Source organism: Eutrema salsugineum, unplaced genomic scaffold, assembly GCF_000478725.1.
Source record: "Eutrema salsugineum unplaced genomic scaffold, Eutsalg1_0 scaffold_10, whole genome shotgun sequence".
NCBI classification, from domain to species: Eukaryota; Viridiplantae; Streptophyta; class Magnoliopsida; order Brassicales; family Brassicaceae; genus Eutrema; species Eutrema salsugineum.
Window position 1 is genome coordinate 7,014,744 of NW_006256908.1, and position 15,590 is coordinate 7,030,333.

General features: G+C 34.7%; 3 protein-coding genes across 4 annotated transcripts; 1 reads left to right on the forward strand and 2 right to left on the reverse strand.

The window, feature by feature from the left end:
- Positions 1-996: 996 nt before the first annotated feature.
- Positions 997-3,163, reverse strand: LOC18027352. 2 transcript variants are annotated; one of them, XM_024148062.1, is made up of 7 exons: positions 2,569-3,163; positions 2,098-2,150; positions 1,970-2,009; positions 1,803-1,880; positions 1,588-1,701; positions 1,423-1,502; positions 997-1,318 (listed from the first exon to the last, which is right to left on the reverse strand). In XM_024148062.1, the coding sequence occupies exons 1-7, from the start codon at positions 3,097-3,099 to the stop codon at positions 1,225-1,227; spliced, it is 990 nt and encodes a 329-aa protein (XP_024003830.1). In that variant the 5' UTR covers positions 3,100-3,163; the 3' UTR covers positions 997-1,224. The 2 variants fall into 2 exon arrangements, with proteins under 2 accessions (XP_024003830.1, XP_006410417.1); XM_006410354.2 differs by having other exon boundaries at positions 1,022-1,318; positions 1,588-1,698.
- Positions 3,164-3,665: 502 nt separating this feature from the next.
- LOC18027353 (probable serine/threonine-protein kinase DDB_G0276461) lies at positions 3,666-7,303 on the reverse strand. Its single transcript, XM_006410355.2, has 8 exons — positions 7,084-7,303; positions 5,932-6,426; positions 5,680-5,845; positions 5,542-5,592; positions 5,271-5,453; positions 5,093-5,186; positions 4,343-5,013; positions 3,666-4,250 (listed from the first exon to the last, which is right to left on the reverse strand). Exons 2-8 carry the CDS (start codon positions 6,396-6,398, stop codon positions 3,858-3,860), a joined length of 2,025 nt encoding a protein of 674 aa, XP_006410418.1. The 5' UTR covers positions 6,399-6,426; positions 7,084-7,303; the 3' UTR covers positions 3,666-3,857.
- Positions 7,304-9,909: 2,606 nt separating this feature from the next.
- LOC18027354 (beta-glucosidase 33) lies at positions 9,910-13,584 on the forward strand. The gene is made up of 13 exons (XM_006410356.2): positions 9,910-10,258; positions 10,352-10,421; positions 10,576-10,634; positions 10,741-10,816; positions 10,950-11,027; positions 11,134-11,221; positions 11,383-11,638; positions 11,745-11,866; positions 12,023-12,240; positions 12,374-12,402; positions 12,556-12,658; positions 12,782-12,890; positions 13,037-13,584. Exons 1-13 carry the CDS (start codon positions 9,947-9,949, stop codon positions 13,329-13,331), a joined length of 1,815 nt encoding a protein of 604 aa, XP_006410419.1. The 5' UTR covers positions 9,910-9,946; the 3' UTR covers positions 13,332-13,584.
- The last annotated feature ends 2,006 nt before the right edge of the window (positions 13,585-15,590 follow it).

The following is a 15,590-nucleotide window of genomic DNA, read 5'->3' on the forward strand; positions in this document are numbered from 1 at the left end:
GTTAAGTAAGTTAACATGTCTTGCAAGCTTGTAATAGTAGCACACTAACCAAACAAGAATGAGATTCACAGACCAAAAAGAATGTGAATATATTTACGTTATTGTTCTTTTTTTTTTTGTCGGCACGTTATTGTTCTTTTAAACTAGTGTATTTCGTGTTCAGATCCTTCTTTTCTATATTTTTAAGATTTTTAAGACTAGGGAAAATTTTGTAAAAAAAATAAAATCCGATTGATTCCAGCACTTATGTAGGTTGAAGTCAACATTTCCGACAAAATTTATGTCACAAATAATAAGGACTAGAAAAGAATAATTTCTTCTCAGCGTCCTATGGGTATGGGAGGAGAAAACTCAAAACGTTTTTTTCAACAGGAAAAAAATAATAAAAAATGCTTCATCAGTCACAAGGCAAGTAGTATATTATCATACAATAAGTTATTATGATTTTCGTAGTCATACCAAAAATGTTTTTCTTACTATTACCATCTTATGTCCTTTTCTTAATCACAAAATAAAGACGCTAAAACTAAAGATACGATGTAACAAGCAACGTTACGCAGGTGTTTAGACACGTACGTGAGCATATCAACATTTTTTTAGAAATTTAAATTACTGAAATCGAAAATGGGAGTAACAAAGACGAAAAGAATATCAACATTATTTATAGACACGTGAATGCGTAAAGAACTATTAATCTCCAAAGTAGACGATCAAAATAGGACACCAAAATTTGAAAGATGCTTCTGTTGCGTTGACTCTGCAACTCATCCTATTGGTCCACGAAGTTAACCAACTATTGAATTGTCTCTAGAGATATACGAAGGGTTTTGAACATTAGATAATAAAATATTTTTACGATACCCGATTTAAACTAAAAACAGCACAAAAAAACGAATATCTACGATTAAATGAAACAAAAAAAAAAACAAGAAGGTAAAATAAAGGGTAACCATACTACTAGTATTAGGGAGCTATATCAGAAAATTTTGAAGACTATTGCATAGTTAGAATCATCAAGGAGTGTTTCAAGAAAACTCAGAGAAAATCTTTCTTACATTGACTAGTATTTATCTCAAAGCTAAGAGGAACGATAATTCCAAATTTAAACGAATCTACTAGGAGACAATAAAGAACACACACACACACACTGTAACACGAACATCTGAGGTAAATTATGTTAATTCTAAGTCAACTGCAATAGAATATTCACATAAAAGTCACTAGTTACTCGCTCCTGCATTGCTCTCCAAATGGTGGCAAGAGAAGAGCCAATCTTGCCTTGTACCTCGCGATCCTCTTCAACCGATCTTCTCTTAATCTGAAAACCAAACAAACCCAAAATTTTGTTAACAAAACGAACAAATTTCCATTTGTAATCACCAAGAAAACCACTTTGATTTGACGAAATGTTGTGGGACTCACCGAGCGCGGACCTTCTTAGCTCGGTCCACATGTCTTTTCAAAAGATCAGAATCTGACAACTGTTTCACAGATTCCTCGTCCTGAGCTCATCAAAGAATGAAACTTAGTGTTACTATTCACCATTAGCATTTCGAGAGCAATAAGACTATAAGAGAAACACGAAACCTCGTTGTCTTCTTCACGATGTGCTTCTTCAACTGATTCTCTTGACAAACTTGTCTCCATCATATCCACAGGCAAAGGCTTTGGCAAATATGTCACTGTATCACTTCGCTGCTGCTGTAAACAAAGTCATTAATCCTCCAAAGGTTACAGTCCATTAACCCTTAAGTCAAGAAAGCCGAATTCTACATTAAGCAGAAACAGAAATTGATGCTAACCTGAATTCCCTCATGAGCACCATTCCTCAGCCATGATCTACAAAGTGAATATAGAGAAGCTCCTTCTGTTATTCTAACCTGCAAAACAAACGAATGTATAAAAAATGCCCAATCGACAAGCAAGAGGTTTCGAACGTAAACCCAAAAGATAAGGAAAAAGACTTTACCTTTCTTTTTCTAACGAGGACAAGCACCTCATCCCGGCTTCTAAACAACATGGAAAAGAAACGAAAGGCATTAGATAATTTCTAAAGAAGATTCTAAATAACAATGCACAAAGGAAAGAAGATAGTACCTCGCATTTTTACGCCCACTATTGTCTAGAATTGAAGTAGGAGGATAAGCAACCTGATTGTTAAAAAAAAAAAATCCAAAATTTACAAAACTGCACACAATGAGCAAACAATACAAAAACTTGCTGAAATCTAACAAAAGTTTCAAACTTTCCTCATCCCGTAAAACGAGTTTATAAGAGAAATCAAGTATAAGTGTAGCTAGCAAAATTTCGAAAGATCTCGCCGCTTCTCAGAAGGGATTTCATTTTCAAGACAGCAATATTTCTGATTCGTAATCTGATTAAAGACTCAAACCTTTTTTTGTGTTCATTATAGATTTGAAAACACAGGTCCATTTAACTACAATCACTAAGTCAAATAATACCCTTTCACTAACCAACACAAGCTAAAACCTTTAACATATGAAGCACAAACAACAAAACAAAATTGACAAAGAATCAAACTTTGTTTACGTTGAGAAACAAACTAACCCGAGGTTGCAAGAAGTGAGGGACTCCAATCATGTAACCCGACCCGAGATGAGGAGACTGTTGAATTTGAGGATGTGCAGTTCTCATGAACTGAATCATTGGATCCAAATTCGACCTAGATTGTCCATGGTGGTATACATAAGCTGGCCGAGGAGGATACCCACCTGGACTACCCATTGGATCGGCCACGGAACTCGAATTCTGTCTCCCGGGTCGGGTCGGTAACCCTCGACCCGAAGAAGGATACGGATAGACAAGACCTGAAGGGTCTTGGTGAGGCTGGTGAGGCGAACCGGCAACGGAATTGGATCGCCTGAGCGGTAAAGGATGCGGGTAGAAATTCTGTTGAGGATGACGGTGAAACGGGGCTATGGCTCGGTACGGCGAAGCTGGTGGCGGTTGAGACGACGGCGTTTTAACTGTGTTAGGTTGTGTCACCGGAGATTCCGATGCGGTGGAGATAGAACGCGATACGGCTACAGAGACGGAGGGATTAGGATTGGGATTGGGATTGAGATCTGGAGTGGACATTATTTCGTCGGATAGATTTTTTTTGGTTTCGGAGAAATTTTGGGGAAAGTGAACAAAAGAAAAGAGATTCAAATTTGGTACCTTTATTTCTCCTCAGTTCTTAACTCCAAAGACGCGAAAGAGCGGTTTTCGCTTTTGGGTGGAAAAAAAAAGTCAAAAGTTTTTGGTTCGATTTTTCGATTCGGGTCCGGTTCAAAGTTTGATTTAATCATATTCAACAAGTGTAGATAAATTAAGCTAAAAATAAATAGTTTTTTTTTTCTTTATACTACTATTACACTTGTTGAGTATGATTAAATCTTATTTTACTATACATATGCTTAATTTAAACCACAAACTTTTGATGAGTATAGAGATTTTGATTGCAAAAACATCGGTTTAGAAAAATTGATTCCAATTACATCGTAATTTAAATTTAATTGGGTTTCGGTTTGGTCCATAAGGTGAGATAAGCTCAAACCAAATGAGACCGCAATTAGAAGCAGCTGTGTAGTTCTTAAACTCTTTTTTTTTTTCTTCCAAGTTTATCTTTTGATAATCTAAAAGCCGAGATCTTTAGCCACAGCTCAGAAATGCGTTATACATTCCGCAAAAACAAGATCTGTAAAGTTTTAAACAATCTACAGAAATAGTGGATATATTTAGCAGCACAGAAAAACAGAGGATGATCATCATCTACAAATAAGATTCTGTAATAGTAAGAAGAAGCTGTTCTTGTAACAGGAATAGCAATGGAGAACTGATAGAAGTGAGTATTTTTAGAAGCCAGCCCATCCAGCAGGTTGAGCAGCTTTCTGGTTATCTCTCATCTTTGAGTTCCCAAACCGTTGTGCAGTGTTTCCAGAACTTACAGATCTTTGTGTTGAAGATGCAGAAGCTGAAGCTGAAGATGTTGCAGCAGCTCTAAACGATTCTGTCTCGAAACCCCATGGCTCAGTACCTTGGCTTGCTGGAGCAGGAGCAGAAGAAGCTGGTTTACTCTTGGTTCTCACAGACTGATTAAAGGTATTGTTGTTACCCTTTGATACAGATTCCAGCACGGGTTTTGGTTCATCGCTAAAAGGTTGCCATGAATTTGGATCCGAGCTTCCCGTTGACCAATTAGATCTGTCTTGCTGAAGTTCCCACATGGTTCCTTCCACCTTGTCTCTCTGTTTCAAGAAGAACAATAAGATGTAACAAAACTGAGGCAATCCTATGTGTGGTGGTCTAATGCTTAACTTAGCAAGAACCAAGAAATTACCGATGGAGTTGATGATATGGAACACATCCCTGGAGAGCTTTGGTTTTGTGAAAAGTCTCTGCTCGGTGATGATGTCACAGTTTTAGAGGCAAGTGTATGCTTAAGATCCTGCAACTCTTGCCTCTGCGATCTGCAGATAGCAGAAAGCTTTTCAAATTTCGCCGTTATCTCAGCCTTCTCTGAATTTGTTTTCTTCAACTCTTCTTTTAACCTCTCTATCTCAGCCTCCAAAGCCTCCTCTTTTGCAGGTTTATAACCATTATCAAGCTTCGTGGTATCAAAGTCGGCAACAAAAGAGTTAAAAGCGTCGTCTTTCGAGACTCTTGCCCTGTTATTGGTAGCAGCAGGACTCGAATCCTTCTGAGAAACCGTAGACTCAAAATCTTTATTTCTTTGCGTACCACGAGCCTCTCCTCTCATCGGACTTGGCTTTTTGGGATGATGACTTTCCACACGAACTCTTTCGGATTTAAATGTGTTACTGTTGTGGCTGTTTGGTTCATCAAATATAGGCATGCTTTTGTTGTCTTCTGATACAACCGAGGTTTTAGCATGCTGAGTTGCCCAAAAGGCACCAAGCGGTCCTCCACTAGCTGATTCTCCAGAAGATGGTGGCGGTGGCGGAGTTCTACTAGGTCCCGGAGAAGATTTATTTGCTGATTTTGAAGAACCTGCCAAGTTTCAAAAGAATCAAAAGAAATCACATCTTTCTTTGAGAAGCTTATCCAAACTCGGTTTTCCACACTATACCATCATGGACTCCAGTAGATTGCATTTCCGGTGGTCGATCAGGTAATGACTTCTGTAAATTAGCTGGAAGCTGCTCGTTGACACGAAACCAAATCTGTAGATGGAAATAATGTTAGAGACGTTTTAAGTTTCATCAAATTAAGAAGGAGCACAAATAAGAAACAAAGTGCTCTTTAACCTGTGTAATATCTGGTCGTTCATCAGGTGAGCCTTGAAACATGTCTTTGATGAGATCCGTAACAGAGGAACTGTATTTAGGCGATTCTGGTATACGATAGTTCCCATTTAAAATCTGTAGCTTTGATTCTCCATCAAATGCATTCTTGAAATAGCATATCCGAAATAAAAGACATCCAAGAGCCTAAAATATTGCCCAAAAAAAACTTTACTATCGACCTCACTGATTAACGATCTGGAGAGAAATTGAAAAGTTTTGCCACATGACATACCCATATATCGACCTTCTCGCTTATAATCTCCCTTCGAAAGAGATCCCACATCTATTGCCAATAAAGTCATAAATCAAACATCTTTTAACCACTTGAAAACCTCTTATAATCTGTACAAGAGCATATATCTAGTCAAACCTCAGGAGCTCTATATGCTGGGGTTGTGTGTTTCCTAATATTGTCTTCTTCAATGCCCATCTCTTCTGCCCTTTCGAATACCTTGTGATTTGTTGAAACGCTTCCGAAATCGCATAACTTCCACTGTCCATCAGAGCTCAATAGAAGATTCTCAGCCTTCAAGTCTCTGAGACAATAATAGTAACACTATTATAATAAATGACGCTTGCTGATAGGAAAAACAAAAGAAATATGATAAACCGACGTGTTTACCTGTGAGCAATGCGTGGTGATTGGCAATGCATTGCAAAGACAGCATTACACACATCTCTGAAGATCCCAAGAGCTTGTTTCTCTTCAAAGTAGCCAGCACCTCTGTTCTCAAGCACTTCCACAAGAGATTTACCACAAAACTCCATAGCCAAAAGAGCTTCTTTTTTGTTCCTCCCCATATCCAAGATACCGTGTGCGTAGAGTGTGACGACATTGGGATGTCCTTTCAGAGATTTCAGAACCGAGATCTCCTTCATTACAAGTTCTAGCGACTCCTCGTCGTTGCATATGATGTGCTTTAAAGCGTATTGCTTTGACGCGTGATTTGTGTCTTGAGCTAAGTAAACGCTGGAGAAACCTCCTTCCGCAATGACGTTTCTTACCTGAACTTTAAGGTTTCCTATTTCGAGATATCGTCCTTCGAGACCCGCAGGTTCTTTCTGGGCAAACGGTTTGAACTTCCACATGTTTGAATCAGTGGAAGTAATAACAATGCTGCATAAACACAAAATTTTGGTCACAAAACTTATAAAGCTCTGAGAACAGAAGCAATAGGTATTCAGACACATAGATGAAGCAAAGATAATGATCAAGCATCCAATATGCTAAATTTATAGCTCAGCTGATAGACCAAAAAAATAGATCTTTTCCTCTATGACAAGAACAGCTAAAAAATCTCAGAAATGACTCTATGATCGATGTTACAGAACTGCACGGAGAAAGCTAAAAGCTGAATCTTTGATCAGAGCAACCAGATCAATACAGTATAAAACGTAAAACCTAAGGAGCTTCAAAATACAGAAGGACTATTAAAGCTAGCATGTATATAATCTTTAATCGAACTAGATCCTACAAAGATTCAGGCAGCTATGGTCAGATACGAAATCAGCAGGTACATAGACTTTTTCCTTTTATCATCAACCAAAATCTCTCTGTAAATCTAAAGGAAGCCAGCTCAATACCTACTTCACATACTACCTTTTAATCAGATTCTGATTAAATTTTTTTACATCAAACAACACTAACGACTCCAACGATTAACCGCTCAGATGAAACAAAATCTGAAGCTTCCGGGTAATCGAGATCTCACCCAAAAACGGAAAATCGGTAGATCAATAAAATTCCAGTCCAAAGAGGGAACAAAAATTGTACCTTTCCAAAAACCCAGATGCTGATCAAACGGAGAAGAACCAATCCAATCACCAAAATTTTACAGTACCCAGAAATCGAAATCACAGTAGCTGCATTAAGATCTGCGTTTGCTTTTTGCGTAGAAAGGAGAAAACTTTAAAAAGGCAATTCGGAGAGAGAGAGAGAGAGAAAGAAGAAGAGGAAGAAGAAGAAAGCGGCAAATCCGGGAATAGGAAGGATAGTGAGATAAGAACATTTCGGTTTTGTATAAAGAAAAGCCTAAACCCAAAAAAAGACGTGAAACCTGAACGTGGACGTACGTGACCTCTCCATACCCATTTTTATTTGATTATTTTCACATCTATTTCTTCATTGTACATGTATTATTATAAGCACAATGTATTTTTAGAAGAAAAAAAATCTATATGCCTGTGTACGTATAAAGTTAGCAAATTCTTAATGTTATCTACGTTATAAGATATATTAAGATGATTTTTTTTGTTGAAAAAAAAGAGAGGATATGCACTAGTTGTTTAATTCTAGAATTCCTGTTCTTTAGTAACCGTAACCGATATTAGATACCATTTTCATCCAAGTGTATTTAGCTCAATATGTTGAGAGATTATTATTTCAGTCTATTGCATTATTGTGAATCTTCACAGGAACTCAATCTAACTAGCTACGACTAGTTTTTTCGAGGAGTAAATTAAGATTTTTGGTTAAGGATAGTTTAGTCTATTTCAGTTTTACGTAATGGTATTGGTATTTATAAAAATGGTAAGAAATGTAGTTATAAAAAGTGGTATCTATCAGGGATATTAGCGAAATTCTCTAATATATACAATAATACAAATATTTAAACTTTTAACTTTCTCCCAATTAAAAAAGAAATCGTCATTGTGACATACATTGTGATGATGCGCATCAGAGATACTCACTTATTGGTGGAGACAAATTAGAGCTCAACACAGAGATATATCTCATAGTTCACCAGAAATCCCCTTGAAGCTTTGTGGAGTTTCTTCTAGCGGCAAAACCTTCTTTTGGGCCTCGAAGCCTTTATTCCTTTCATCCCTGATCCACAGAGATAATAGATAAGTAGTCTTTTACAACACTTGAGCTGATATACACCCTCTTATGTCACCAAATTCAAGCCAATCAAAAACACACATTTTTAGTTAATTAAACACATATAATTAGTTTAGTTAAATGATCGAATCACTCACCATTTGATACCGGAAACATGGAAATCCGATGGTTTGGATCCCGAGGATGAAGATGATCATGCACCTTCCCAGCTAAAAGTCTATGCTCTGTTTTTCAGTTTGTAATCATATTTCTTTCCATCATCTTCCTTTAGGAATGTAAATGTAAAGAAAACAGTTTTTTTTTTAAATCTAATTTAACATATTTTCAAAAAAAAAAAAAACCTTGTTGTAGTCATTAACTTAGACATTCCATCAGCCAACGTGAAATGATAGTGTTGTTTGTTGTGTTTCTGTAGCTACCCTTTTGTAGTATCTAGATTAAATTATTTATATGCAGACGAGCAAACATATATAAACAGAAATAAATGGAGCTTATATATGTAAGTAAAACGAAAGTTGTTAAATCAAAGTGATAATTATTTTGTTTTACTTTACGATATGCAGTTCGTTTCTTAATGATTACAAAAATGTGGTGAATAAAGGAAAGTAGAAGAAAATGACTGAAGTGTGCTTGTAAGACGATTAGAATATTAAAATATTAAAGTTTTGAGCAAGGTATTAGAATAATCTTTTAAATCTCATTAAAATGCATTTCGTGTTTTGTATTCGACAATGACACTTGGCAAATTTATAAATTTGTTTCACAGTAAGAAAAAAAAAAACTAAAGTAGGAGGAAATTTTGGAGAGTTTATATTTCATTGAGGAATAAAAATATCAAGCAAATATTATAAAGCTTTGTGACCGATAATGGCCTTGTAATTATTTTATAAACCCCACAAAGAATAAAATTTTGTGACAAAGACCAATTTGACTGAGGCACTGAGCTGCAAGATGTCAAATCCGGATTTTGATTAGCTTTTTGGATTTTTTTTTAAAAAGAATAACTAAACTTCGAGTAAAATTAGTATGAATCAGTTCGGTATGATTTTGGTTTTGATTTGAATTCATTTAGGGGTGTTATTCAATCATGAATTTGAAATGAATTTTTTATGTTTTATAATCTTCTAGATTTAAAAATTGATATCAGTTTGATGGATTCATTTGTTTAGATTCTAAAATCTCTGCAATATACACTGGATTTTGATTCTAATAATTTACTCATAAAACTCTATTAGAATTGATTTGAAATGACTTAATGTACAAAGATTTTAAAAATTATTTAGTTTTGAATAACACTAGATTTTAATGAAAGATTTGAAATCTTTATTGAATAACACCAAACTTTAAAACCTTTTAAATATGATTTACAATCAAAAGAACCAATAACACTTGATTTTAAAACATTATTTAGAATCATTAGTTGAATAATAGTGGATTGTGGTTGGATTTAATTATACAAAACAAAAGAAAAGTAAGCTCGATTTCTTTTTTTTTTTTTGGGGTTCGGTTGGAATTTAGTTTCTGTTTTGGATATGATGATTAATTTATTGTTATGGGCAAGCCTGATTATATATTGTACAAAGAATACAACAGGATTATAACTTCTCCTATAGCCAAACCAAAGAATGTCCCACAAAATATGAGTGCAACACAAGTAAAGTCACGAATTCCCTTTAATTTAATGCAACAATTGAAGCTTCCTTTCTATAAATAGAACACAGCTTGGGAAGTAGAAGAAGCACACAAAACACTAATATATAACAATTCACAAGAGAACCACTCATATACATATTTAATGGCTACTACTATTCTCACTCTTTTCCTAGGGTTCTTAGCCATAACGAGTACCCTTAACTTCAACGCCGAAGCTAGGCCTCAACCAATTGATGAGGATTACGGTACCATCATTGGACCTCACACTAACTTAGATGACGACTTTGGCACCATCGTTGGACCGCATGCCAACCTAGATGATGATGAATTGGGCACCATTGTTGGACCGTTTGCTAACCTAGATGATGATGTGGGCACCATCATTGGACCGCATGTCCACAGGGACAATTTCCCCGACGATTTCATCTTTGGAACATCCGTTTCCGCATATCAGGTTAATATACTGTACATTAACTTAGTTTCACATACATTATATCATAAATAGATGATTTTTTTGTTTACATTTTTTAATCGGATTGAGTTTTAGGTTGAAGGTGCTAAAAGGGGATCTGGGAGAGGGTTGACTACATGGGATGAATTTACTCACATGTTTCCTGGTATAAACCATGGCTTCTTTCCTATTATCTATAAATTCTTGATTATATGTGTTCTTGATTTGTTTGCTAACTTATCGTACGTATCCCAATTTTTTTTACGAAAAGCTTTCTAAAAAATAAAATATATCACCACTGATATGGTATCATCTTTCAGACAAGGTCGAAAATGGTGGTGATGGAGATCTCGGAGTCGACTTCTATACCTTTTACAAGGTACGTCCTTGTTTTTAATTAATGCGTATGATTTTATAAAAGAAAAGAACTTTTTTTTCGGTGTAAAATCCATTGATAAACTATAATGTGGGCTGTGATTTTGTAGGATGATATAAAATTAATGAAGAAATTGAACACAAACGGGTTCAGATTTTCAATCTCATGGACCAGAGTCTTGCCTTGTAAGTCCATCACATGCGTCCCTGTAAAAAATCAATCAAACACATTTTACTAATCTAAATCTACATTGCAAAGCGTAATGGTTCGTAATATATATATATATATTTTTTAACTCATGTACATATCAATTTTCAGATGGAACTATAAAGAAAGGTGTAAACGAGGCGGGGGTGAAGTTCTACAACGATACTATAAATGAACTTTTAGCCAATGGTTATATATTCAATCTTCAATTTTTTTTTGCCTAAGTATTCCATTTTTTCAATGTGGTAACATGGTTGATTTTTTTGTTCTAATCATTTTTAATGATAATTGACAGGTATTCAGCCCGCAATTACACTATTCCATTGGGAATCTCCGCTAGCTCTAGAAATGGAGTATGGAGGTTTCTTAAGCCCTAAGATCGTGTAAGTCATTAATTATGTATATAACTGTTTTATTCGTGATTTCATCTTCCACTCCAGAAACTAAAAATTCCTCAAAAATTTCAAAGTGTAACCATTTTTTTCAATACATGTTTTTGTTTGCTAACAATTTATTAATGTGATTATAAAAATAATTAATGTAGAGAGGATTTTCGGGAGTTTTCGAAATTCTGCTTTGAGAGATTTGGAGATAGAGTGAAGAATTGGGCGACATTTAATGAGCCAACAGTATACAGTGTTGCGGGTTACTCGAAAGGTAAGAAAGCACCAGGACGATGCTCTGCATGGGAAACACCCAAATGTACTGAAGGAGATTCATCTAGAGAGCCTTACAATGTTGGTCACCACCAAATTCTTGCTCATCTTGCTGCTGTTGAAGAATTCCGTAAATGTGAAAAGGTCGGTGCCCTATAAATTTTTATATATATAAACTTAAACCTTTAATCATAAACCCTATATATATATAGTTTTGTTTAATGAATATATTTTAATGTTACAAACATAGTGCCAAGAGAATGGAGGGAAAATTGGAATAGTGTTGGTAGCTCACTGGTTCGAGCCACAAAATCCAAATATGAGTAAAGACGTGGAGGCTGCTAGACGAGCCCTCGAGTACCAACTCGGCTGGTGAGTTTTTATTTTATATATATATATATATATTTTTTTTTTTTTTTCAGTTAAGGATCAATCTTTATATATATATATATATATATATATATATATATTCATGCATTTTTAAAATGAGAGGTGACATGTATATCTTTGTGAACTACCAATGGACAGGTTTCTTCGCCCTCTCACATATGGACAATACCCAACGGAGATGCAACAAGATTTAAAAGATCGATTGCCTAATATTACAGAAGAACTATCTGAGAAACTAAAAGGATCTTTGGATTTCGTTGGATTAAACTACTATGGAGCATTTTTCTCTACCCCACTCGCCAATGTCAATTCATCGCGGATTAATTATGTTTTCGACATGGGTGCAAACACGACAAGTACCACAAAACTTAATCTCTTTCAAGAAAATTTGTTTCCAAATATTTGAGATGATCCGTTCGTTCGCTTAATAATATTGCATTAACATTAATTTCACATGATCATCATATTGCTTCTTCTTTGTTCTTGCAGCTCACCAAGACCATTCCCCTCATCTCAAGGTACACCGGCCAATTCCTACTCCTAAACATTATATACACATCATACATGATGAATATATATAGTTTAATGTATATATATATATAGAGTAACTTCAAATGAGTATTGGTGGATGTTGTTTATTTACAACCTATATTGTCTTGTTTAATCTGCAGACAACCTCAATGGGGATAGTGGTATACCCAGAGGGTTTGCGGAAGCTCTTGAAACATATCAAGGATGAGTATATGGATCCAGAGATTTACATTATGGAGAATGGTAACCAATTAACAATATACATGTACTCTCACTCACATACACACACACACACACACACATATATGTGTATATGAGTAATTTGTATGATGATAATATTGTTTTTTGGTAAATTGTAATTGATAGGGATGGACGAGATCGACGATGGGACCAAGAGCTTAGAGCAAGCAAAAAACGACACTGGGAGAAGAGAGTTTCTCAACAGTCACATCTTAATCATGGATAAATCCATCAGGTTATTAATTATATGTCTAACTAATAATACTCTTTTATAAATAGCAAGAAGCCTACAGACATATATCTTTCGCCCTCTTACATTAATTTAATGAGTTTAATCCGAACGAAAAATATGATACGACAATGTTTATGGATGTCTTGTAGCGAGGACAAAGTGAAGTTAAAGGGTTACTTCATATGGTCGTTATTGGACAACTTCGAGTGGGAGAGAGGGTATAAAATGAGGTTCGGGCTCTATTATGTCGATTACAATGACAACATGAAACGACATATGAGGTCATCTGGAGAATGGCTAAGCAAGTTTCTTGCTTCGAGAGAGCCTCTCCACCCATGCTACTTCGAGGCCCATCGGGAGAAAGGATATCCTCCACTGTTGTTCCATACTGAGCAATTGGAACCTGACAACCCTCGTATAAACTACGTGAGCGACTTTCAGTGAAAACATAATATATGGTGAAAGTTTGATATGTTCATCGATCTACCTACTCTTTTTGAGTAGAGTCAAGCCTCAGCTAATTATCATATATATATATATATATATATATATAGAGTGTGTTCAGAATAAGAAGAATAAAATCTGAGATGATCATATCTATCTCTGTGTGTGTGTGTGTTTTTATATGTGTGTGTTTGTAAGTGTTTGTATGCATATTAATAATGAATAAAACTACGTTGGAATGTTTGCTTATAAACTATGGGAAGCCTCACACACTCTTATGTTTGTTGATCTTCTTTGTATCCAATATATACTCAAGTAAACAAATCATGACTCTTGATTTGTTGATCTTAGTTATGTCTAGCTAGGAATCATGAGGACAAATGGGTTTGTACAGATGTAGACTTAGTCACGTAGGATACTTATTAAGGCTTGTTAGAGCATCAGCAACGCGGGTACTTAGACCCAATTTTAAGGGATTCTTAAACCCAAATTTAAATCAAAAAGAAAATAAAAGATAAGTATCGATGCTTATATAAGATTTATAAGAATCGATACTTAATTCTACGTGCTATAATTTCATGGACAGAAACTTTGAGATAATTTTTTTTTTTTCTTTCTTTCTTCTCCGAGAAATTTTTTTTCTTTTTTTCGACACTTTTCCCTTTCTCCATCGCCATGATAGAGTGGAGAAATTCTCTTCGCTGTTGACCAAGACTTTGTAATTTCGTGAAACCCATCGAATTATTCGCTCTGAAACGAGACCTATCTCATCCAATTTCCTTTTGATGCTCTGTTTCCACGGCTTCGAATACGCCATCGACGGCGACCCATAATCATTATCTCTCCGCTTCGACCCACAAGCCCTGAGGTTTCGAGGAGTATCATGGAGCTTTCCTTCGTCGGAACTCTCTCCACCTTGACACACGACGGCAGGCTGCTCGGCGTCGGAGTTCGCTTCGCCCAGATTTTTTTTTTTTTTTGAAGAATCCATTACAGATTCTTGCATTAAAGGCAACAAAATCTTCATTTTTAAATTGAGATTCTTAACATAACTTTAATGTTATTATATTGTTTAAGTACTCTTAATGAGGTACTGATGCTCTTAGTCCGTCTTTTTTGTAGTTAGAAAAATAATGTTTAAGGATGTAGACGTGACTAGTCATGTAAGAGTGTATTTTTGTAAGTCATTGTTCAATATTATGACCACGAAGTTGATAAAGTCATCTAATCAAATAGTTGTCTTACCTTTTTTTTTCTTTTGTTATGATGGTATTCAAATATTTCTTTTCTATCACTACAATTATATGATAAGTAATCTAAATCATCCATTAATACAAATTTTGTTTTCATAAACATATTCATAAGTTTTTTAGAGTAAATTAGTTTATTTTAATATACTAAAGTATGAGTTAAAGATTAATTAAAACTAGGTGTTTAGCCCGCGACTTGCGCGGGCCGAAAATTTTCATTGAAACTTAAAATAAAATTTTATGTCATAAATCAAAAATAATTAGATCAAGAATTTAATACATACAAAATTAAAATAAAGCTAATTAACCTATAAAAGTAATCATTGTCTAACATTAAAATCAATATTAATAAGTGTATGAAATAAATAAACACAAACTAAAATAAGATTAATATGAATTATTCATCTTTTTTCTTTTTATTTTTTAATTTTTTTTTTCTCTATCTTTTTTTTTGTTTTTTTGTTTTTTTTTCTTCTTCACTTTCTATGTCTTTTTTTATTTTTTATTCTGATGATTTTTCTTTTTTCACGTTTTCTTCTTCTTCTCCACATCTTTTCCTTTTTCCTCTCATACATCTTTTAATTTTCTTCTCTTACATGTTTTATTTCCTTTCTTCTTCTTCTTCAATGTTTTATTATTCTTTTTCTTCTTCTTTTTTTTTCTTTTCCTTTTTCATTGCCATCGTCTTCTTCGTTATCATCGACTTTCTATTCTTCTAGTGTTTTTCGGCTTTTAACTCATCTTCATATTCTTCTACTTTCTCCAATTCCTCATCTTTTAAGGTTTTCATCCAATTTTTTCTCTTCCCTATCTTCTTCTTCTTCTACTTCGTCTTCTATTTTTTTTTTTCTCCTTCAACAGATTCTTATTCCCCTTCTTCCAATTATTCTCCCTCTCTCTAAATTCTCCATCATATTTTAAAGATCTTTGTCTTATCTGTCTTTTTACTCCTCTCATGGTTTATATTTTCTCTTTTTTAGTTTTTTCCTTATATTTTTAGGTCTTTTTT